Here is a 23935-nt window from a genome sequence, read left to right on the forward strand (position 1 = left end):
CTTGGTACACAGGAATAGCAAATTGTAGCACCAAGTACTCTCCTGCATGTGCCAGATGGTGTCTTAGAGAACACAGTGTAGAGGCTTGCTATGCGCCATCCTGCAGATTAAGAATATAGGGCCTACTATTTAACTGCTGCAAATCAGCAGAGTGCCACCAAACAGATTGTGCAATCCCAATTTGCATTAGATGTTATCTGACTCATCAGGTAATTAATAGAAATTGTTATAATATACTTGTTGTATTGTGTGTTCGTATCTCGGGTTGTTTCTCTAATGGTTTGCCTCTGTACCCCCATATTCCCTGATGGATTTTACCCTTAACTGCCCCTCTCCTTATATGTCAATCCCCTCCTCCTCCCCTGGAGTCAATCAGCAGAAAACTGCTGAATCATTCCCCCGTCCCCTCCCTGGTGCCTTGTCCATCACTCAATTCCCCATCCCACCTATCTAGAACCTTCCACTAAGGGCGTCGAGTGGTTGAGCGAGGGCCAGGGGTCCCTCCTCCCCGCCTTCCCCATTGGGGATTGTATTCGTCTGTCTTCCCAGCTTCCGCTCCCCTAAAATCCCTCAGTGGTAGTGGGGTGATCCCCTCCCCTGTCTCCTCCCTGGTTTATAAACTATTGCACCTTGCCACTCGGGGCTCTTGTCTGGTTGCTCCCCTAAGGCTCAGAGCTCTTAGGAGCTTTCAATAAACCTTGGACTTCTCCCCAGTAGAGAGTCAGCCTGTTTGCCTTCCACGGTTGTCGCCAGCCTCTCCTCCAACCAGGGCTGACAGAGTGAGTGCTGGGCCCTGAGCTGCTCTCCTGATTCCAATGGAACATAGGAGAGTGGCCCCCACCGCCAGCCGTGTCATCACTGGTCGGGCTGACCAAAGTGGACTTTGGGTGGACACAGAGGTATATATTTGCTGATGCTTTCCTCAGTGAATTTGCCTTGTCTTCTAAAAATGTCATAGAAAATTATTATATGGTACATGTGGTAAAGTTGATACACATCTCTTAAATAGAGAGGATGTTTTTTCAAGTCATATTAGAGAAAACCTAAAAGCCTTGCAATGCAGAGAACACAATATAAGTAGTCCAAAATTATACAAATTGTATTCAAGATACTGTGTATGTGCATCTGAGGTTACTTGTGAAAAGTGTACTGTGCTTTGGAAACTGCAGCACAGACTGCATGCACAAGAAGATGTTACATTCTTCTAATTTTAAAAAGACAACTGGGAAGGTGAAGTAGGTTTAGTATCTGAACAATGTACAGATATTACATGTTAGAACTAAAGGAACTGGCAAGTGGAGGTGCTCTCTTGATAGTTCACCGTAGGGAATGCTAGCTTGAAATTGTTGGCGTCATTTGTAACAGGCTTTCTTTGAGCGAGTTTGCAGATGTCAATGTGCTACTTTGAAAACGTATTATAATTGATCTAGCTGTAATTTGTTTGTGAGGAGAATGATGTGAATGGGGAAGCAAGGAAGCCTTTTTCTATGAAACGTATCAATAAGGAATTGTCTTTTATGACCTTTTCTCAAAAAAAGCAGGATATTCTCAGTAAGTTGTGTTTTTTATATTGCTATTGCAATATAAAATACAATGTTTAAACACAATGATAATATAAGTTCCCTTAAATTACTTAAGGTTTTTCATGGAGATGATGTTCTAGGATTTTACATTTTTTTGAATGCTGTGTTCTCTCACTCATGTTCTCTTTTACATGATAGTTTTTCTCGCAGATGCTGCTGAACATTCTAAAGTCCTGTTGCTATTTATGGTGCTGTTTTGAAGTGTGAGCCAAGTTTTTTCTTGAGACCATCCTGAAAATGAAAAAGATAGCTACACATATTAATGAGAATTATGCCAGAGGTATTTGTAGTCAGGCTGTGTCAAAGCTAGTTTTGCTGTGTTTCTAGTGCATAAATTTTGACATGAAAGAGTTCCAAGCTTCTTTTTCCACTGCAAGCAAAGTATTTTTCTTCTTTTAAGACCACTTATTGTAGAAATACACTGGAGGCACATTGGCTTCTTCCAGGTAGAAGTAATAATGAATGTGAGATCTGTCCTAAAATTTTAATTATACTTTTAAGATAATACTTCTTCTTTGTATGGTGCTTTTCAAATTTCCATACCCGTCCAGTAGCAAAGTTTGGACACAGCAGTTATTCTGGTGTGATGTATTACCCTTTATTTCCCAAAGAATATATCTAGTAGCAACCTCCCTAATTTCCTTGAAAATCTTGTAGAAAGGAACATGCTATTCCCTGTGAGGAATTGATTTGCGCTTGCCCAGCTATGTGTGGTACAACGTGCATTGCTTTTGGAATACAGTACTTCAGCAAGAAAGAAGAAAACATTTTACATTCATATGATCTCACCACACCATATATGAAAGCTAATCCTGGACACACTAATGACAGTTGTTCAGAAAACAAAACTAGAAAATAAGGCAAACCTGAAATGTTTGTTTACAATTAATCTGATAATCCTAATGCATGGATTGCTCACCTGCATGTATGCTATTTCTGTTCACATTGGTAGTAAGGATATTGTAAATTTCTCTGGAAGTAGATGATTTTAAATGGATTCCCTGAGTGCCAGACCAAAGACCAAATCCTACAGTTAATTTTTGTCCTTGTGCTTCAGGAATCTTCCTTGATTCTTACACAGTCATTTAATGCTGTTGCCATGGTCTTACAAAAATGGATATTAATTGTGGTTTGCAAAGGTTCAGCGTGAACTGAACTCCTTCAGAACTGAGTGGCACTATTGCCTGCCGTCCTTAACTGTGCCCTGCACATACTGGTTCCCCTGTATCAGATGTAAGACCAGGGCTTGTTTTTGTAAATGTTGGCTTCTAATTGCACCCAGTAATCACACTGAAAAAAGGCGGATAACCAAGTATTAGTTTGGAGATTTCATGGCCTCTTGCTCCTTTCTTACTGCATTTCAGCATCCTAGTCACTGCCCTCGAGGCTTCAGCTTCAAACCTCATCATTGGTCTTGTCAGACTGTTCTGAAAGCAGCCATACACACACATGCATACATAAATCCCCCTCCTGACTTGCTTATGTTCCCCTTCTCCTCCTGCACTAGTGCTTTTTTGCTGAGAAAGAGCCAGGCTTTGCTGGGGGAGTATGTGAAGGACTTTTTTGGGGACCGGATGATGTATGGCAATGAGTGTGATGTATGGCTCCTTCAGTGTGCTGTTTCTGCATGATGCTTTCCAGTGCTGCCAACATTTGTATGCATGTGGTAAAAGTTTTAGTTTAATTATCATCAGGTTATTGCTTTTTAAACTAATGCATATGATATTTCTTAATAGAAGTAAATAGATCTGCTTTGGTTTGGTTTTTTTCAATTGTGATTTTGGAAGCTGTATGGTATAAATGTAGTGATGGGGCAAAGTTTGGGTTTCCTTGATAATTTAATTCTGTGGTTTATTGTGTCAAAATATAAACAAGAATGCAGTTGTCTTTTAAAAAAGTAACAAATTAAGTTTGTCCCTGAACACTAATCTTAGTCTGGTGCAATTGGAGTTTTTTGGGTTTATTTGAGCTTCACAATTCACAGAAGCATTGGGATATAGGCTGTATAAATATTTTACAAATTATGTTTTGTAAATATATTGTGTAAATGTATAATGTATTTATATTATATTAACTGATGCTGGGGAGTCCACTCAACTTTGAGTAATAAAAAGCAATCTTTATGTTGATCAGTTTAATGTGAAATACAAATCAACAACTTTTTTTCTGGTTTATGTTTGTTGTTTTGAAGGATAGATTTGTGCAGAGAAAAAAAGTAATGGGTAAGATAGATGTATCAACTTTTATATGTAAGTTAAGTGGTCTAATATAAATCCTGTGTGGAATTCTCTGCTTTTCAGCTGTCCAGATTAGTGCACTACAGCTTTGTGTATTTTAATTTTGGAGATAAGCCCAAAGAAAGTGTTGAATGGCCAGGTATCTAACACTTCAAAATTTAATAATGTGTTCTTATCTTTGTGTTTCAAAGTGACAGAGTCTCTGGCCCAGTCTGTAGTCCACCATTTAAGATGGATAATGCAGAAAGATCTTCTTGGTCAAGATGTCTTTCTTATTGGGCCTCCTGGGCCTCTCCGGAGATCTATTGCCATGCAGTATCTGGTGAGTATGTTGGTTTAAATGTGTTGGAGACATCATTATTAATGTCAGTCATTCTTATACTAGACAAATGGTAAAAGGTAGTCCTAGAAAATCTTAGAGCAAGCTACTTAGGAAGTTATAGTATAGTTATAGAAGAAAAATAAGTTTTTTCATAAACGTGCTTTCCAAAGCTCAGTTTTTGATATAGACAAATAGAAAGTACAGACATTTTAATACATGTTTTTCTGCTTAAACTCCAGGGAAAAAAAAAGTTGGAAAACTGTGTTACCATATGCTATCACAAATGGAGAAACAGTTTGTTCTCACCATTATGTATGTTAGAAGATTAAGATATCTGCCTTGTGCTACAAACAAATCGTTTTTGCTTCATTACAGCAAAAAAGAAATGAAGGAAAGGATTAGGGAGAGAAGTGTTCTGAGAAACATTTGGGAACAGTTAGTCTAGTGTTTAGAAAGAGTAGATGCGTGTATGATCCTCTCTTGGAATGTGGGAAGGACGTGCCTACAGCCATCTGCATGAACCATGGCAGCACTATGTACAAAATTTCACATTTAAAAAATCGGTGCCGTTAAATGATCAGTAAGAGGGGGATGTCTGCCCCAAAAAGTGATGTGGGTAGGACCAGGTTTGCCATGAGCTGTATCTGGAATCTGCTTGAGCAGTGGGATCACAAATGGAGGTGTATAAAAAGTCGTCATAAAGATCAGACATTCCTTTAAAAATCAAAATATGCTAATTCAAAGGCTAGCTCCCTGAGGTAAAGCATAGAGGAGAAAGCTACAAGATTCTGAACTTTGTAAAGGAGAGAAAAGATTTTTTAATTTAATAAGCAAACCAGATGTGCTACTTGACAGTTTGATGCAGTCCTTAAAGTAAATGATAAGAGTTTGGTATAACCTAAAACTTGGAAAAACACCTAATATCCAGGCATAGGGTATAGAATGTGTCTTGTTATTTATGCCACAGACTGTATGCACTTGAGATCTATTAGAAAGGCTGCAGCTTACTGATTCAATGCCAAACCAAAAAATTATGTGATGGCTGGTCTTTCCATGTGAGCTGATACATGCTGTGGTGCCTTTAATGAAAATATATAAGTCTGGAAAGCTTCTATTTGCTGTTGCTGAAAGCTACTATGCATTCCTACACAGGGCTAATTGTTGAAAGCCACTCTTTTTTCCCCCTTTAATGAAAAGAAAGTGTAACTCTTATCTACCTGCAACATTGGTTGGCTTTGGTGGCTTTGTAACCCAATAGGCACTGCAAAAATAGAAAAAAATAGTTTTATTTGGTTTCATTTGCTTTTTATTTAGTTTCATTTGCTTTATTTTTTCATACAACTATAGTTGAAAGCTGCCTGTTAAGAGAGGTCTGCTAAATCAATGACATCTTTAATTGAAGAAAAAGGGCTAAGAGCATTTCATTATGAATCTGTTTCCTAAGCAGAATGCATGATAACCCAGATATGGAAGTAGCAGAAATATCTATTATAAATACATGGGAAAATTGGTTTTATTCCTTTAAGAGAGCAAATTCTAAGTATATCTCATATATTATCAAAATAAGAAAAACAATAACCCAAGGGTTCTCCTTTTTTAAATAGCCTATAGTTTTACGGATGCAGAGTGCATCTCACGACAGCCAAGGAAGAGAGGATAAGAGTAATATAGTTCATCAGTGTACTGGCAGAGCATGTGCAGGTAATAATCACAACTGAAGTGTTACTGAACTGTGAGAGTTGAACATTTCAATCTTTTACAGAAAACTTCTGATTTTTATTTGTGATTTGTAGATGCTGGCTGTTTTTCAGAGTCTGGAACCAGAAGATTAACCTACAGGATGTTACAGATGTTCAATGGAAAGAGTATATAGCTCTTCTAGAATAGGTTTTGGGGAAAATAAAAGTTTATTGAGCAGAAATTGAAACCATTTTGTTGGAGTCAGAACACACTGTTAACATTTTAAAAATAAGAGATATTAGATTTTGTTCAGAGTTATTTCAGATCATTGTGCTGCTGCCTAGAGCTTTTTTGTACAATTACACCATTAAGTGTCTTCTTAAAGTTCAGTCACTTGGGTTCTAGTGTTATTTTTGCAATAACTTTAGCCTGTTGTCCTCAGGAGCTGACAAAGCGGGAGGTTGAATATATTGCATTGTCGAGGGACACCACAGAAACTGACCTCAAACAGCGACGAGAGATCCGAGATGGCAGTGCTTTTTATCTTGACCAGGCAAGTTGTAGTCATACACCACCTAGTAACTTTCACAAGTAGTTTGAAGGAAGTCATGGTTTATCTTATGAAAAATCAGTATGTGGATTGACATGTTTCTAATCCAAGTAGAAAGTTTCTTGCACAACGATCTCATGATTATCATAAATGTTATCTTTACCCAAATCTAAGATTACTCGGTCTTTTAGCTGTACTACAAGGTTGATTTAGACAGACCATTTTTGATAAGAGTAAGGTCCATTCTGTGCAAGTTAGATAAGCACTACCCTCGTATGTCTCTTCCTCAAAATTTGCATCACATTAGGTGTATTCCTGAAATGAATCTTCTGATCTAGTTTAATTGTAAAAGCATCTAGTTTGTGTGTTTTATGACTGCCCTGTGTTGTGAGATCCAAGCACAGTAAAGGGAGACAATAGGGAGATTTGATTTGAAACCTCACTGCTGATCTGGAATAAAATAATGATTTAAATACTCCTGCCCTCCACATTGCCCCAGACCAGTAGCTGATTTGACACAGCCATGGACTGACTTGGGTTAGGTAAGATTTCTCTTCATAAGTTATCAGGGGCATATTTCCTTTCTGATTATGCAGGTAAAATACACACTTCATGTGAAATGTTTGTTTTCCTAGATACCTACAATTTTTATGGAAGTTAGGTTTCTGGTTAGATAAGATGGGTGAGTTCCTTTGATGTAGTATGAACTTAAAGAGTTTTTGGTTGGTGATGCAATAGAGGTTAATGATATCACCATCATGCAGGTGTTTGTGAGAAAAAACCAGAAAGCTTTGTTCTCTCTTTTAAAGAAACATTTTCCTTTCTTTTTTTTTCTTGAATTCCCAATGATCTCTTCTTCAGCTCCCAAACTTTCAAGAAACCTTTAAGCAGATTTTCTTGAAACGACAATAAATGGCTTTGAGCAGTGGAAGATCCTCAGAATGAAGAATTAACAATTAATCTAAATATATTTTATTTCAGTTACTTCTAGGACTTCAAATTATTTCATGCTTACCTGGAAATGCAAGGATTGCACAATAGGAGATAATTTGAAGCACTGTACTGTGTATTAGGGCTGTAAATGGCTTCTCATTTACCAGAGGATAAGAGCACTTGTGTAGATTGTGGGATTAACTCATGGACTAATGTCAGCTCCACACCTGTCTGCTGTTATGGGCAGCCTTATCCTCACACTTGGTACAGGATAGTCCAGGTAATTGACCCATGGTGTAATAGCATTAATTAACTAACATTTGTAAGAGCCACTGTGTCGAGGACTGTAAGAAGCTGTCTGAGATGTGAGATGGTCTGTTACTGCCGTCTTTGTCTGTAGAACTTGATCCCCCGTGAGGCAGCCTCACGTCGGATAATCGATTTTGAGTCATCTCACTTCAGCATGAACACTCTGGGAAGATTTGCTTCTTAAGATCAAGGTCCAAGATGACCACCTTCCTCAGTGAGTTAGAAATTTTCAATTGAAAGTTTTTTGCCACAATCCACCACAGCAGTACTTCAGACCAAGACTTCACTTTAGCAAGATACCAAAGTACTAAAATCTGTTGGAATCTGTTGCATCTTTCCTGAGCTCCTATTTTACTCTTCATATTTATAACCAATGTATGTATGTTTATAACCAATGTATGTTATGAATGGAACTTAGGAAAAATAAATACTTGGTATTTAGATGAACACTTCTAAAATACTTGAAATATGAAGGATTAATCTCATAGATAGTGATGTTCCAGCTTAAGTTTTCTCATCCTGCATTTTAGTTAGATGAATAAAATATGGTACATAGTTTAGAACTATCATAGCTCTAGTTATTCTGTTCTATTATTGAGCTATAAAGTTTTACAGATTACACTGGTGCCTGAATTTCAATGAGTTAATTTAATGATTTTGAGGTTTGCAGATGCTGTACTAAGAGCATTACAGAAGCCAGACACTATTCTTCTTTAAACTACAAACCATTAACTGAGAAAGGTATCAGTAGGAAGCCCTAACAAAATATTCCCTAAAGAGCTTGGATTGCTCCAGTTGGCATAGCTGAGACAAAGAGAATGTGAATTCATGTGAGGGACTGAAGATAGTAGACTCTGCTTTTCAGATTGTTGTACCATTTCCTTTCCTGTAGAATCTCATGTTTGCTCTTCATGTCACACAAGAGAAGACAGCAGAGCTTGCAAGTCTGGTTTCCAGGACATCCTGTGTCTGAATTCTACAGGTTCAATAAAACTTACCTGTTGCTTAAGATATATGAGGCTCTTTGTAAGCAAGTCATAATATAGTAATGTAGTTACTTTGCACTTTGAATAATAACATACTATAACAAACCTGGCATCTTGTGACCAGAAAGAACTTGAATTTAGCGGCTCATCGGGTTTGTAGACACAGAAAGGTTTGCAAAGTTATCTCGGAGTGGCTGTTAAGATGTTGTAGTTGTTTATAGCTCCACATTTAATAGTGACAGATTAAATGCTGTAAATTATTATCTCAGAGATTTCAAAACATCTGCTATATTTTAAAATGAAGTTACAGAATATGATTGCAGATAATTAAAATATATTTGAGAGGTAGTCATTTGGAAGTAGTTCTTGAAATTCCATATTGAAAGGCCAGCATCTCAAATATTCTTGCATATCAGCAGTTTTTAGTACTAGAGTGAATCAAGTGGGAGAGTTGGAGTTAGGTAGTTAGAAGAGATATCTGATGAAGGCTGAAAAAAAAGGGGTTTATACCTCAGAAATAGATAATTAATAAAGGTTTAATTAATAGATCATTAAAATAAATTAATAGATAATTAAAATAAAGGTAAACATTGAATTGTCAAATTCACTGCCAATTAGAGTAATGTATAATAAAGAAATTGTGATGAGGTAATGGCAAATTATTTGTTTTAATTCATGTACTGACAGCAGAAAATCCTGTTTGCTTGTCCTTACTTGGGGCCATTAATTTTGGCTTTCAGCTGTTAATTCACTGTTAAAAGCCTCAACATTGTCATTATTGCTGTTACTGAGCTAATTAAGTAACCTATTGGTTTTATTCTCTAATTTCTTGCATGGGTTAATTATGTTGTATATCAAGTAATTAGAATTACTTCATATTACATAAGTATTCCAAGGGTACCTTCCGATTTTACTTTTATTGATAGAAGACTTGTCTTGCAAAGTGATTTTCTGCTTTTATAACTCTAACAGTTAAGCTGTCAATTTCATTGAACCAGTAAGACGATTCTAATAGCCTATTGTATTTCCAAAAATTACGGAATTAGGTTTGATTTTTTTAAATCTTTTTTCCCCCATTTCTGTATAGTTTTGCTTTTTATTTTGTGTGTAGAGCTACATAAGTCTCATCCCTGGTTTAAATTCTTATTACTACAGCCTTTTACATTAATAATTATTACATCTAAGGAAATCCTACATTAATGTAGCAGGTGAATTTGGGAGAGCAGCTAATCTACTTTGTTAGTGCTTGAGAGGTGTGTTGTTCCAGGATTGAGTTGAAAACCACTTTGTCCAGAATGCCCGTTTTTTGTTTACCCTTTATCTTACAGAATTTACATTAAATGTACAAAGTTAGACTGTTTTGCAGTGTCTTTGAATTATGTGAACATACTCCTTTTAATACAATACTTTTACATCCCTAACTGCACCAGCATACTAAGTTATACAATGGCAAAATGTAAAATTGATTGTCAAGATACCAGAAGAATAATCTTCTGACATGGCTTGAAACACTTCATGTGGTAAACAAACACCCAGAGTGACAGAAATGACAACTTAAACCATACTGTCTGTAAAATGAAGGTAACATGAAATCCCCTGGAGTAGCACTACCCAGTCTGGAGTCTGGCTTCTTTTAATCAAAGCAGATTAGAAAGGGAATTATAAAATAAGATGTGAGATTAATTGAATGAAATTATAATCATATTGGAGAGTGAGACTGTAATATTTGAGAGTGTGTGTGTATACACATATGTGTGTATGTTTGTGTATACAGATAAAAAACTTTCAATATTTTCTTAAAGAGATGTGTAAGAATGATTCAGCTTTTAACAAAAATTAACCACTGAGTGAAAATTGTGTGATTCTGTGATCTATTAACTTACTGCCTTGGAGGTGACAGTGGGTTTTTGATCTGCTGGGAAGTTAGCCACAGCCACATTGTTGCAAAGTGTAATTTCATGGACTGACTAACACTGCAGTATCTGTGTACCTAGAACAAGAAGTAAGATAGTGAAGTCTGAAGAAAGAAGAGACAGGCAATCCACTCCAAAAGTGTGAATGTTCCTATTAATTTTCTTAGTTTCTCCTACATTGGAGACAAAGAGGGAAATATTAGATAGAAATCAACAGTATTTGGTTGAAATTAATCTTTGTTGATGTTGACATAACATATCTTTTATCTAAAAGAAAAATGCACGTTAAAGGGCTCTGTATGGTAGCCTTTTAACTTGTAGAAGTGATTTTGGTATAATCATTTGCAATACTTCATGTTTCTTAAAGTGTCAGTGTTCAACTAGATTTGTTAGTCTAGCAGTTCAGACTCTAGTATCTTGTTTTGATGTACAAGGCATATAGATGAATGTCTGTGATGTAATGTGAGGAACATTAGGATCATGTATTTATAATTCCTTATAAGAAATGTGAGATACTTTTTTCTTATGTTCATATCTGTTACACATATATTCCACTTCCTTTTCAGCTGTTATTTCCTGCTATGGGGAAAGGAGCAATATTTTGTAATATGTGGGATCATAATATCCATAGGCAATATGGACTTGGTGGATGGTGCTCTGAGTCAAAGTGATTTAAGAGTAATAATTAACTTCATAATTTTTAGATATCTGTCAAGTATTTAATTTTCTTTTTTTTTTGCTGCTCATCAGGAAGAAAAATTTAAATTGCCCTCCTTTCTTATTCCTGTACAGAAAATAAACCTTGCCTAGGTTTATTTCATTGTAGATTTTTTTTTTTACTAATAAATCTGTTAAGAAACTCAGTTTGCCCTCTGCTAGGCCTGGTTTCTGGCCACGAGGCAAAATGTTTTGCGTACCTGATGTAACTGGTTCTCATACTAAGATACTTGCTGTAAAGCAGCTAAAATAGTTGGACCCTGCCAAGGCAGGGATATAATTTCTTGTAAATACAGTTTGCAGGCACTGTTGCAAAAACACCTGACTGTCGTGTTAGGGTAAGGGGTAATGGAAGTAAAACCAGATCACTTGACGTGTGGTACTTCAAAAATGGAAAATAAAATTGTGTGAAGGAAGGTGAAATCAGTGACTGGGGAAACAAAAATCAATGACTGAAATGAAAGACTGTTCCAATTCTTGTCACATTTACATATTTATGCTCTCATCATATGTTGATTCACTTCCTAGGGTAAACTTTTCTAGCCAAGTTTTCTGATTCAAAACTCGAATGAATTCAGGAGTTTATTCCTTTATCTACTTTTCATTCTGTGCCATGGTATAGCATCATGAAATAGATGCTCACCAGTTCAGGCCATTCATCCTCACTGAAACACTTAACTGCTGCAGACTGCTGGATTCCCTCTTTGGATACCAGCTAGCCTAGCTGACAGCACTCCTGTATACTGCAATTTCTCTGTCTTTTGTGGATATTTAAATAAAAAAAGGAGTGGATAACAGTATCTGCTCTGTAATTTTGCTAAACTCACAGGAGAAAAATAGCTATAAAACCTACCCAGAAAACACTTGATTAACTCAGTGGGGAGGTAGGCTGAATAGTGAAGATGTAGCCCCCTGCTCCATTACAGAGGGAGAAAAAGGTTAAATTAGTTCTTAAGTTACTTTTTAAATTTGATTAATCATATTAGTTACTATTTTCATTAAATATGAACATCACATTTGGAATACGTGTAACTCAGTGTATTTGTGGCCTAAGTTCAAAAATGCAGAACTGTAGCTTATCATCTACAAAGTGAAAAATTTTGTAACAAAAGATAGAATACACTTTTTTGATGAATGATAGGCCTGTTTGTTGTCTCATCTTGGAATGGCATTATACATTCGTAACTTTTTTATTAAATATGTTTTATTTTAAACAACTAGCATAAGATTTTCAAAATATTTAAGGAAAAAGATAGCATTAAGTTTTCATTAAAATGTGACATTTTAGCTTTTAAAGTGGCTGAATGTGGCTTTAGTAGACCTTTATCTTACTGTGCAGTTTTTTGCTGATATTTCTACTTTGGAGAAAGCCTATTCTCATATTCGGTCATTTACTGGCAGTCCTTGTCAACTGTGGAAGTCCCAGGTGACTGGAAATTGGCAGATGTGACACCTATCTGTAAGAACAGTCAGAACAAATTTGTTATTGTAGGATTCTATTACTTCAGTCCAGTAAGTAGTCATCTGTTTTATTGTGGCTCAACAGGTTTCTAGTTTGCTCAACTCACGGGGGAAAACAATAGCTAGGGAATTCAGAGGCCTTAAAGCTGAACAAATACCTTGCAATATAGTCTTTGGTAGAGAGATACCATTGGGTATGTCTTTTACACATATCTTGAAAGTCTAACAAAGTAGTTTCCCCAGTAGGAGTCAGTAAAAGCTCCTCATATTCCATTCTACTTCTCTGTCATTTCTTTTCCTGTTTTCTTTTACTTATTGGGTAGTTTTAACAATTTAAATTTTAAAGGTTGGATTAATTTTATTTGACTCATGGAAATGAATTTAGAAGATATCAATTTCCTCTGAGTTTTGTGATATTTGTTAGCATGGTAGGTTACAGGGACTCAAACCTCTCATCTATGGAAGACAGACTGTACCACGTATTTAATAGTTCATGTTTTGTCAGCCTGCTGCAGCCAGTCACCATTTTGTTAGCCCAAAACCAGCCCAAGTTTTGTGTTGTCTTTACCAGATGGTTGTTCAGGATCTCTTTTCATCATAAGTGACATCTGGACATTACATTGTTGTGATGTTTATGAGATAGAGAACTGAGTGGAAAGAATTGGGTGGATGAGTTTGTGTGGGATATTGTGTGGGTGGTGGGAACAAGATATTCCATTGGAAGGGACATCTGAAACGTAGGCTGCAGATGTAGAGGATCCTTACCTCATTAGTTCTCGTGTTCACTGAGATGCTTGTAGTGTTGTTTTTCTACATTCTTATGGTTGCTGTGCTTGAGATGTCATTACAGGGATCCAGTTTTCAGAGCGGGGCAAGTCATCATGTAACAAAACCCTAAAAATGTACCTTGAGGTAGCTCCTGTAAAAGACACAGTTATTGATTACTGTTGAGCAATTTCCAGCCTTTTAATTATAAAACAATTCTGAATGTAGTTGGTCCATCATATTCTAAATGATGCTCAGATTTGAAAAAAGTCCTTTGGAGTTCCCCAAGAACCTTCTTCATGGATTTCAGGACAACCAGAATGTTCTGGTGTGCAATAAGCATTTTCCTGAGAGAAAAGAACTGCCACTTCAGTTCTGGTATGTGAAAACTATATTGTTAAAACTTCTGTGGCTTTACAAACTATTTTGATAGTCTATGTAAAAATGTCTTCTTTCTCTGATGTTTTTGCATTTCAGTGTGTGCTTTGCGGTGAGCTTTTTTCTGTCCTTCCTGTTCTGACACTATATAACTTCATCCATATGTTTATACGCTGTGATTTATGTAAAAAAATAGGGTTTACAGCTTCCTGCATTTGTCCTATTTTGCACTGCTTGCCATGATTCAGCTACAGGAGAGTCAATGAAAGGCTGCCTACGGTTGTCTTGTTCCTAAAGTGTTTTTGCCTTTAATTTTTTTTTTTGTAGGTGCAGTGTGAAACCATTGTAAGCATTCTGCATAATATATTTGTTGCATAAAGCCACTACAATGAGAGCAGTGTTGTGTGAAGTATTTCTGCTCCCAGTCTCTGGTAGCTGCAGGTATTTTCTGGAGCAGGTATCCAGGTTACCAGCTTTCCAGAGCTCTGGCAGCACAGGTGGGAGGCAGCAGCATCTGTCCTCTGAAGAGCAAAATAGTCCCTTTGCTGCAGTGACAATAAATATGAAAGTAAACTTTTAACAAATCCTTCTTGACCTTTTAATAAGAATTAATATGTTTAATGTCAGATTTAGCAACAAGGTTACATGATATAAACCCCTCCCCATCAAATTTGTGGTTAGACATTTAGACTGAACAAAACTAATGAGAGAGGGGGTCAGTGCAACTCTCTCTGGGTTCCCATTATAGAATTATGAAGATTTGTTTCTTGGAAACATTTATAAAAATAATTTTCAGTGACAGATTGCAAACTTACTTTGCTTCCTCTGGTTTTTTAAATGCGTTTTAGCTTCCATACCAATCCATCAATACACAGCTAAAACTGATGTTTTCAGAGGATGCCTTGTAGTATGCCTAGCTTATTGGAAAAAATTACCAACAAGAATACAGAAACAGTACAATTCAGAGAGAGATATTTCAGCTCTTCTGGTCTTAAGAGCAGACTTTATGCTACTTAACACAAAAACTTTAGAGATAGATGAAGCGTGCACTTGCTTCATTGTATTCTAGAGAACAATTTCTAGTATTCAGCTATGCTTTGAAGATGGAAAAAAGCACATCAGAGTAAATTAGTGCCCTGGGGTGGTGGTGGTATCAATGTCATGAGTTGTCTTTGATTATGAAATAAAAAAACATGGTTGTGAATTCAACCTTTCCTGAATCTGATTATAAAATATGCATATAGGTAGGCAAAGATAATTTAAAATTTTATTTTCCTGAGAAACAGAATTTTTAATAAAAACTTCAAACAGTTTCCAAGTTCTGTACTTTTTAAATTTTGATCCTGTAAGCTGACGATCAGCAGTCAGTACAGTGTATATCGTAAGCTGCTTCTCAGGATTGCATTGTTAATGGAGAGCATTTTTTCTTGAAATTAATGATTGTTGTGCACTTCCTTATATTTGCTGTCTACCCCTACAGCAGATTTTCTTCATAAACCAGTTCAAGAGAGAGGTTTTTGTTAGTACTGGAAGCCTGTTACTTCAACACATCCATAGTGTGCGTGTGTCTCAACATGAGTCAACAAGATTCTATGGATACTCAAAATATTTTGAAACCATATGAACAGAATGTGCATTTTCCTCTGGCTAGTAAAAATCAGTCATAAAGTCTTCATAGACTTATAATATGCAGAATCCAACCAGCTTGGCAAATAAATTGTTTGTTAAAACAAGTTCTGGCTATGTCTCCAAGCTGCATTTAGACAGAATAGCATTTTGTTCGTGCCAGGTACTGGACTGTCTGCTGGAGACTCAGGTTTTCTATTCAAGCAGGTTGGAGCAGATTTTTGATATGACCAATGACCTTCCTAGGGAAGAATGTTAGTAGAAAATTTGTTCTTTGTACACATTTTATGGGATGAGGAGAGAGGTGTTTTATGTTGCCTGTTAGGTAGCGTATGATGTCCTGAATGAAGAAAAAAATTAATTGCTTTTTTTGAAGAATTAGTGGTTCAGTGGAAGAGAAATAATTTGAGGTTTAGTCCTTGTTTAATGGGCTTATTCCAGGTTCCTCTGATACTGATTATGAAGCTAAATATAAAAGTGCTGTCCTTCTAAGAAGGGAACTTGATCTGGAGATCTGTACCAGGATTTTCGAGTGTTTTTATTCAGTAATGTTTGCCTGAGTCCAGATTAGATACATTGATAATAAGGAATTGTTTCCATCTTAATAGTGATGTGAAAAGTTTACTCCATGGCTAATTTGCCAGTTTTAAGTTATGCTTCTAAATTGCACTGAAGCATCTTGATTAGTCTTATTGTTTAGTGTTGTGTTGGTTTAACACCAGACAGAAATTAAACTGCAAATAAGCCTCTCCCCTTTCCCCCTTCCCCCTCTGGTGAGAGAGGAACAAAGTCCAAGATGTGGGTTGAGATAGCAATTTACCTAAAGCAAACAGCAATGGAATAAGAAATGCGCAGTAAAAGCAACAATATTAGCAACAAAAGTATACCAAAAAAAAGAAAACATGCTTTACACACAAAAGGTGTTCACTACCTCAGCTTAGTTCTGGCTTCCCCAGACAAAGACAAGACGGTGGATGCTCCCACAGTCAGTGCTTCTCCTCCCTAGCTCCGAGACAATGAAAAGCAGTGATGGACAACCCCTGAAAATCGGTCACCTTGCACCATGCCACTTGTTTCTGGACAACTCTGTTCCATGTGGCACTGCCACTTTTGACCAGTCCCTGCCTCTGAGGCTTGGTTTGGGCTGAGCTCCTCTCATCCTGGTTTTGCTGCCACTTCCCGCACTGGCACCATGCCGCGCTGGCTCTGCTGAGATTTGTCTCTGTGCCAGCTCCACTTCCAGACCGCTTTGCCAGGCTCCACTGGGCTCAGCTGCTTTCATCACCCAGAGCCACACTCTCCTGAGCCATGGGAAGGGGAGGGCAGGGTTGCCATGGCTGGTCCTGAGAGAGTGGAGACGTGTCCCACCCATGGGACTCCCAGAGAGAGTGGAGACAGTGTCCCACCCGTGGTTTGTGCTCACCCTTTGCTTCCCCTGAAGCCACACCTCGTGATGACCTGTATGGTGTAGAACAGCAGCCTGGCCATGTTCATGTGGCTCTGAGCTCTGACCCCTCTCTGAAACCAGGGCAGGTGTCTTCTGTGTCTCCTCAAATGGGTGTCTGAGTCAGCTGTGTGCTTTAAACCCATGCAGCAATTAATTTGTTGTGCTGAACTCATCTTTGTTCCTACTTTATCCATATGCATTTGTCTTTTATAAGTCTGCTTTCAAATGTAATTTTTTGGTGGGTTATTTTTGTATTCTGGTGCGTCTTCATTATTCTTTTTCATATCTTCCTTCTTTCTGTCTGACCTATTTTTTTGGCATCTATTGTATTCATCAGTGATTTTCATCTAGCATTATATGACAGGTTCTTCTGTAGGAGTTTATAGGAGACATGCTGGGAAAAGATTTCATTTGTTCTCCCTTTGCAACTGTGCTTGTGTCTGAAATTGTGTTTAAATGTGATAGGAATGCAAAAAAAGACTGGTGCCTCTAAATGTTGCCTGTGCCCAAACCTGCCACATTATTATCAGCTTAAATTTCTGCAAATCAGAGGAAGACAAGAATGCATTGTATTTCAGAGTTTTTACTGGGGAGTAATTATAATTATTGGATATCAAGTGTACTTAATGTACTTGAATTAATGTCATTGTAACAAAGTTGCACAAAATCATCAGCACCAGAGGTTAGTTTTACATTTTGGTTCCACATTAAGAAGCAGCCATATATAAACAACCAATAAAGTAGAAAAGAAGCCATTTTCTAACCCTAAGTTTTCAAAGGATTATCAAGTTAATGGCTGCATTGAGTCATGTTGATTCTTATAGAAATAAAAGTTCTTTGGGGAAAGTTCTTGGAAGAACCTGTAGGTTCTTTTTTAAGAAAATAATTGTTTGAATTAATTATGTAAAGTTTATTTCTATTAACATTTCTATTAAATGTTGGGGGGCTTTATTTTTTTTTTTTTTTAAGTGTGCAGTTCGTGCAGCTACTGAAGGCAGAATCCTTGTTCTGGAAGGCTTGGAGAAGGCTGAGCGGAATGTCCTGCCAGTGTTAAACAATTTGCTGGAGAATAGGGAAATGCAGCTTGAAGATGGTCGTTTTCTCATGTCTGCAGATCGTTATGACAAACTTTTGCAGGTATGGAAATGTTATTTGAATTTTTTTTTTTTTTTGCCTCCTCTTCTTGGTAGTGCTGGAATATTATTGTGAAGGAGAGAGTACTTTAGGATTCAAATGGGGGAAATTTCACCAAGGTTTCAGCTTTTTTTTCTGTGTTATCTACATATGAAAAAGAGTAGTCCATATTAACCTTGTATGAAGCCTGTATGTTTCTAAAATGTGAAAGCCACAATGTGAGAATAACTGAAATGTCCTTGTAAAAAGATATTTAAGTTGCCATGAAGTTCAGATAATGCTTCAGCATGGCAGTAGCCTTGTTGCTAAGCTTTTAAAATATTAGGATATCAAAAGATAAGTATCTCTGTATTCAGTCACTATATTGGTGCTGTTTTGCCTTTAATTTACAAAAGTATATGTAAACAGCAGTCTAAACTATAGAAAACGGTTAGAGGCTTTTCCTTTGATGGGAAATGGGATTTCAGTGTCTGCTCTCATTACTGCTTTAAACCATTTTCATATCTTTGAGCCTCACTGCATGGGTGGATACTCTTCAGGCTTTTTTTTTTGACAGTTTCAGTAGTACTTTGCATCTTAGTTCCATGTACTGTAGTTTCCAGTCACATACCTGTCAGTCTGACACCTGCTTCCTCACCTGTTTCTTCATGTTTCTCTTCCGTCGCACCTGTGGTTAGGTGTGTGATTCAAACCCATGTGGCACAGCAAGGAAATTTGCAATAAGCCTTCAGACACTGATCTCAATTGTATGAGGTTGCCAGCTGTGCTGAAGTACCATAAAAAATTTTTTTGTAATATTTAATTAGTAGATGCAATTACTGGAGGCATTATTATTATTATATTTCAAAAACAAGCTTTTAAAATGTAATTGTATTTAAAGAATGAAAATGAGAATTCAAACTAAGATTTGGTTGTGAAACATCTTTCTTCCTTTTAAACACTTTTCTGATGATTAAATGTTTCAAAGCAATTACCTCAGGCACACTGATAATAGTATATGAATTAAATAAATCGCTTGCTACAATAGTAAATCTAATATTGTTGTTTGGGGTCTATTTTATTATACAAACTGATGTTCAATTTTGCTCCTCCTGTGTGAATAATTTCTGAGCATTTAGGTCTGAAGGAAATGTATTCATGTATAGTTTTAGGGAGGACTTAACTGTAATGTGGATAGAAAGAGAGCATTTTTGTATGCAAATAATCCTTTGCGTGACATAATACGATATTTACTGTCCTCATGAATGAGACTAGTTCTGTATTATTTCAAATAATAAAGTATAATTTGTGAATGAAGCTTCTAAAATGGAGATTTTATTTGCCTTTGCACTTATAAGAGAGGGAAAAAAGAAGAAAAAGCCTTGTTCATTGTAACACACTTCTAATGTTCTACAATAAAATATATTTTGTGGTGAGTTTGTTTTCTGTTCTTTGTAGAAAGAGTGTTGTATTTGTACATTTTCACAAGATGTAATGTAAGGTAACATCACAACAGGCACCGTCATCTCTAGGGTTTTTGTTCATTATGCTACAGGTCTGAAAGCTATACCTAATTGATCAGTTTTTTTCTACGTTCATTTTGGAAAAACTTGTTTTTATCATCCAGAGATTTGACTGGTTCAAGTCTTTCTAGTCACTGCATGAAAGACAAGAACATCTGAGAAATACCACATTTAGGCTGAAGGACTGGGGCTTTTAGTTGAGCTGGAGCTTAGTCATCATAAGTTTTTAATGACACAGTGTGGTTTTGTTTTTTTTTTTTTTTTTCCTATTGCTTTGTTTTAATTTATTTAGGAGCATACAAAATCAGAGTTAGATGCATGGAAGATTGTTCGGGTTAGTGAAGATTTCCGAGTGATAGCCTTGGGCCTGCCAGTACCTAAATACTCTGGTAACCCTTTGGATCCACCCCTTCGATCTCGATTTCAAGCTAGAGATGTTTATCATCTCCCCTTTAAGGTGAGTGTGGTAGCAGAAGACTGGATCATTTGTATTGAGTAGAGTTTATATTCTGATGTTATGTTTTACTTACCTCACCTCTGAAAAGAATTCTTGGGTAACAAATTTATCTTAAGGTGCATTTTTCATATTTTCATATTGCATAGTAAATTCCTGACATGCAGTCTTAGAGTTGCTGTGGAATGTTGCAGTAGCAAAGTAACTTCCATAGCACAGCCCTAAAATAAAGAATTTGATCTTTTTTTATTCTTAAATAAAATTAATTCTGTGTCAAGGGGTGAGTAGAATGAATCCTCATGTCTAAATTAGAGGGAAAGAGAGAATGCTTCATATCATGACCTGTGACCCACAGTATGATGCCAAAATTAATTTACTCTGTGATTTTATGTTCTATTTCCAGGACCATCTTCAGCTGTTATATTCAATTGGATCAAATGTTTCTACAGAGAGGTAATTTTTCATAATTAGAAAAAAATTTATTGAAGAACCTATGTCCTTTCAAAATTCCATGCTATTTTTGTGTCTCTATCACTGTGCAGAGATCAGAAATGAAGAAATTTTTAATGTGTGTGGGCATATGCTCCCACAGCTTTTTGTATGCAGCCTTCATATAATGAATCCTTAGTGCTTTAGAACTTTGGTCACACCTTACTTGTGTGCACTCAGAAGTACTTTCAGCATCTTTTACTATATTTAACTTTTTATGCTTTAGTATTTTAAATACAGATAGCATGTATAAAACTCTGTAATTACTTTTTCATATGCAGAATTTCTCAGCTCCTGTCTTTTGCTACAACTCTCTGCTCTCAAGAATCTTCTACATTGGGACTTCCAGATTTTCCTTTAGACAGCTTATCGGCTGCAGTTCAGATTTTGGTATGTGCATACGTGTGCTGTGAAACCGTTTGGGTTTAAAATTGCTCAGAATTAGATTTGGTTTATTCATGTTGTTAGAAGAAGATTAACATGAAAACACTAAGAATAGTTTGAGGGAGAAAAGTCTCAGTCAGATATCTGGATAATACTTTAACCAAACATATAGCATAATACTGAAGAACAAAGTATGGTATGACATAAGATTTGTGTTGTTATTGAATGTATCTTAGTGCTCATTTTATTATTTCCCCCCCTCTGGTAAATCACCGTACCAGACTTCAGGGCATCTACAGTTTATCTGATGGCACTGAGGTAGCAAGTGGAGAGAAATAAAAACCACAATCCAAAAGTACTTTGTATTTAATGTTACACATGTAAATCATGTTGATTACACTACAAAGATACCTGTTGCTCTCCACTGACACCTTAAAGGACCCAAAACAAATGTGGGCATAGGAAACAGTTAAATTGTATGAGAGGAAGCCTACATTACGTCTTTGGGCTGACTGATGAATTTAGAATAAACAAAAATGGAGGATTATGTGAAGATGCAGGCTGTGTACTCTCGAAGATGCAGTGCTTCCTGACAGCTAAGTCCAGAGGGAAATAGGAATTGTACATCTGTAGAGTTCACAGTGACAGGTCAGGCAGCTCAGGACTGAAGGTGTGTCAGTCTTTCTGCTTTCCTGGATAGTCCTTTGTCCCTTGGACTTTATAATTACATGGTAAAAAGTCAAAGACAACTTGGAAGGTGCTTCCTTAAGGAAGTCAGGGACGTGAGATCTGTATAAAGAGAGAAGGGTTGGTGCCCTTTTGCATGCAGGAAGGTATGGTCAACCCAGGAGGGTAAAATGCCAGGAGAGTTTCTCAGACCCACTCTCCAAGGTGCAGATGTCTGTAGAAGGAACTCTTGATAGCTCTCTGTTGTCTCATGTGCAATCGTTTTATCTATGGTACTGCTCAGCAGCAGATCACTTCCTACATATTTTATTGGATTATAAACATTAAAGCATATCAATTACTTCTGTTACTGTGGTGCTCAATCGACCCTCAGTTGTGCTGGATACTTAGAGAATTTGTTTTCTGAATTAGGGGTCCTACATTAGATATTAAGAAATGATGAAAATTCAAGTGCAGTGAAATGAAGTAGTATTTGAAGGGCTTTGGGAGAAAATATTGTTGGATTTTGAAATAAATTGCAACTTTTTATTCTTTGAGCCACAAAGTGAAAAATTATTTTTAAATGAATGCCAGATGGCTTTCAGAGTAACAGAAAGAAAATGAGCCTTAAGCTATTATCTAAACTATGGAGTGAAGGAAGCATTTTATTTTACATTAGAGAATGTGAACTGTTACCATTGTATGAGTGTCTTTTTTTAGGTAAATGGAAACTGTTTATTTTAGAATTAGTTTTAATCACTTGGATTTCTAAGCTGTGCTCAGTGATTTTGAGCTACATCATTTTTCCTTTGTATGTTGGGTCAGTGCCATACACTGCTTCTAGTTTAGTTACTTTAACTGTTTAAAAGTGTGAAGAGAGTGCATTGTGATGAATAGTTTCTTCTCTTCTGTCATAGAGTCACACAGTCCCAAAACATAATTTCTTAGTTTGAGAACTCTGCCTGACAAAAGGGAAAATTTTTCATAGGGTCTTGTTCTGAAGAGACTTATTTTATACATTTCATTGTAATTATTACTAATTTGAGATAATGTGAAAAAAATTACATGGTATGTCTTTATATATAGAGGAAGGGCTTTTAAAATGCAATAAAGGGCTCCCTGATCCTTGAAGCTGTACATTTACTACAGTGCAATAACTGGTTTATTTTTACTGGGTTTTTTTTTTTATGTGGAACATTATAAATAGTGTTACTGCTTATAAATTGAATTACACATTTCATAAAATATGTGTCTCCTGGTTTCATTTCCAAGGAACTCTTCTTTCTATTGTGTGCTTATGTAAATCCAAGTGTATCACTGAAAATCAGTTCATTTTATTTGAATTGCTTTATTTGCTTTGATGAAGGCTTAAAAAGATAGTGCCAGTCAAATGACTGTTTCCCACTAATGTTACACACAAATAATCCTTAAAAATTTGCAAGTCAATTTCAAAGCAAACGATCAATATTTAATCAATTGAGAGAGAGTTTAAAATGTCTTTTTTCTACCAGGAAAGGCTTTATGCATAGTGTCTTCAGTAGTCATAAATGCATTTTTCTTTCTTTATTGCTGCAGCAAAATAGTCAAATGTGTTTCTAATTCAGGCAGCAGTTGGCAAAAGTACTAACTTAGTACTTAAATCTAACAGGGAGGTAGTAAAAAAAAAAGGTTGGGTTTTTTTTCTGTAGGAAGTACAAGCATACTTAGTTATTCTTTTCAAAACAGCACAGTTTTAATTAAACTGTTCAGAAATTTCTATCACCTAATTTGTTAAGTAGAACTGATCAGAATCAAAATGAAATACTATAAATTGCTGTGAATGTGCAGATTATTATTGAAATACTGATTTCTTGTCGTAAGTTTTTTTTTTCTGGTAGTGCTGTAAAACTCATTTACTTGTGGTGGGATTTGTCTCTCTTGGCCATATTGTCTTTGGGTATTTGAGCCAGTCACTGTAGCTTCCATTTATGCACAATAAAGAAAATAATTTTTAGAATATAGTTCTTCTAATCTACTTTGGACACTTAAATTTATAATGAATTACACCTGAGAAGTGGCTGTTTTGACATCTAGTCAAATACTGCTTGTAGTGGTCCTTTGCATATTGCCCTTACAGTCTTATTTTAAGTTCAGAGCTGTGCATAATTTTGGGTTAATGGCTAGTGACAGAATGAGCCAATAATTTTTTTCAATTTTTTAAAATTTTAATTAGGATTCCTTTCCTATGATGTCAGTCCAGCATGTTATTGACCGGCTTTACCCCTATCATCTTTTCCTTGGAAAGGAAGGCAAGACTGCAGTCAAAGACATGTTAAAAGTAAGTATTGAACAATATATTTATATTATAATTCTAGAGAGTGATGGATTATGGCAGTAGTTCTCCTGATTAATGGTATGTC

At 36.3% G+C, this 23935-nt stretch overlaps 1 protein-coding gene across 2 annotated transcripts in view; it reads left to right on the forward strand.

The window, feature by feature from the left end:
• The window catches only part of VWA8 (von Willebrand factor A domain containing 8), a 180126-nt gene that overhangs the window by 20167 nt on the left and 136024 nt on the right, over positions 1-23935 (forward strand). For both annotated transcript variants that reach the window (XM_053934989.1, XM_053934990.1), the window contains exons 3-9: positions 4012-4142; positions 6265-6375; positions 17877-18044; positions 19836-20000; positions 20401-20450; positions 20768-20876; positions 23749-23853. In XM_053934989.1, coding sequence (XP_053790964.1) covers positions 4012-4142; positions 6265-6375; positions 17877-18044; positions 19836-20000; positions 20401-20450; positions 20768-20876; positions 23749-23853 — 839 coding nt within the window. The remainder of the gene's footprint in view (positions 1-4011; positions 4143-6264; positions 6376-17876; positions 18045-19835; positions 20001-20400; positions 20451-20767; positions 20877-23748; positions 23854-23935) is intronic.

Source organism: Vidua chalybeata, chromosome 2, assembly GCF_026979565.1.
Source record: "Vidua chalybeata isolate OUT-0048 chromosome 2, bVidCha1 merged haplotype, whole genome shotgun sequence".
Taxonomy (NCBI): Eukaryota; Metazoa; Chordata; class Aves; order Passeriformes; family Viduidae; genus Vidua; species Vidua chalybeata.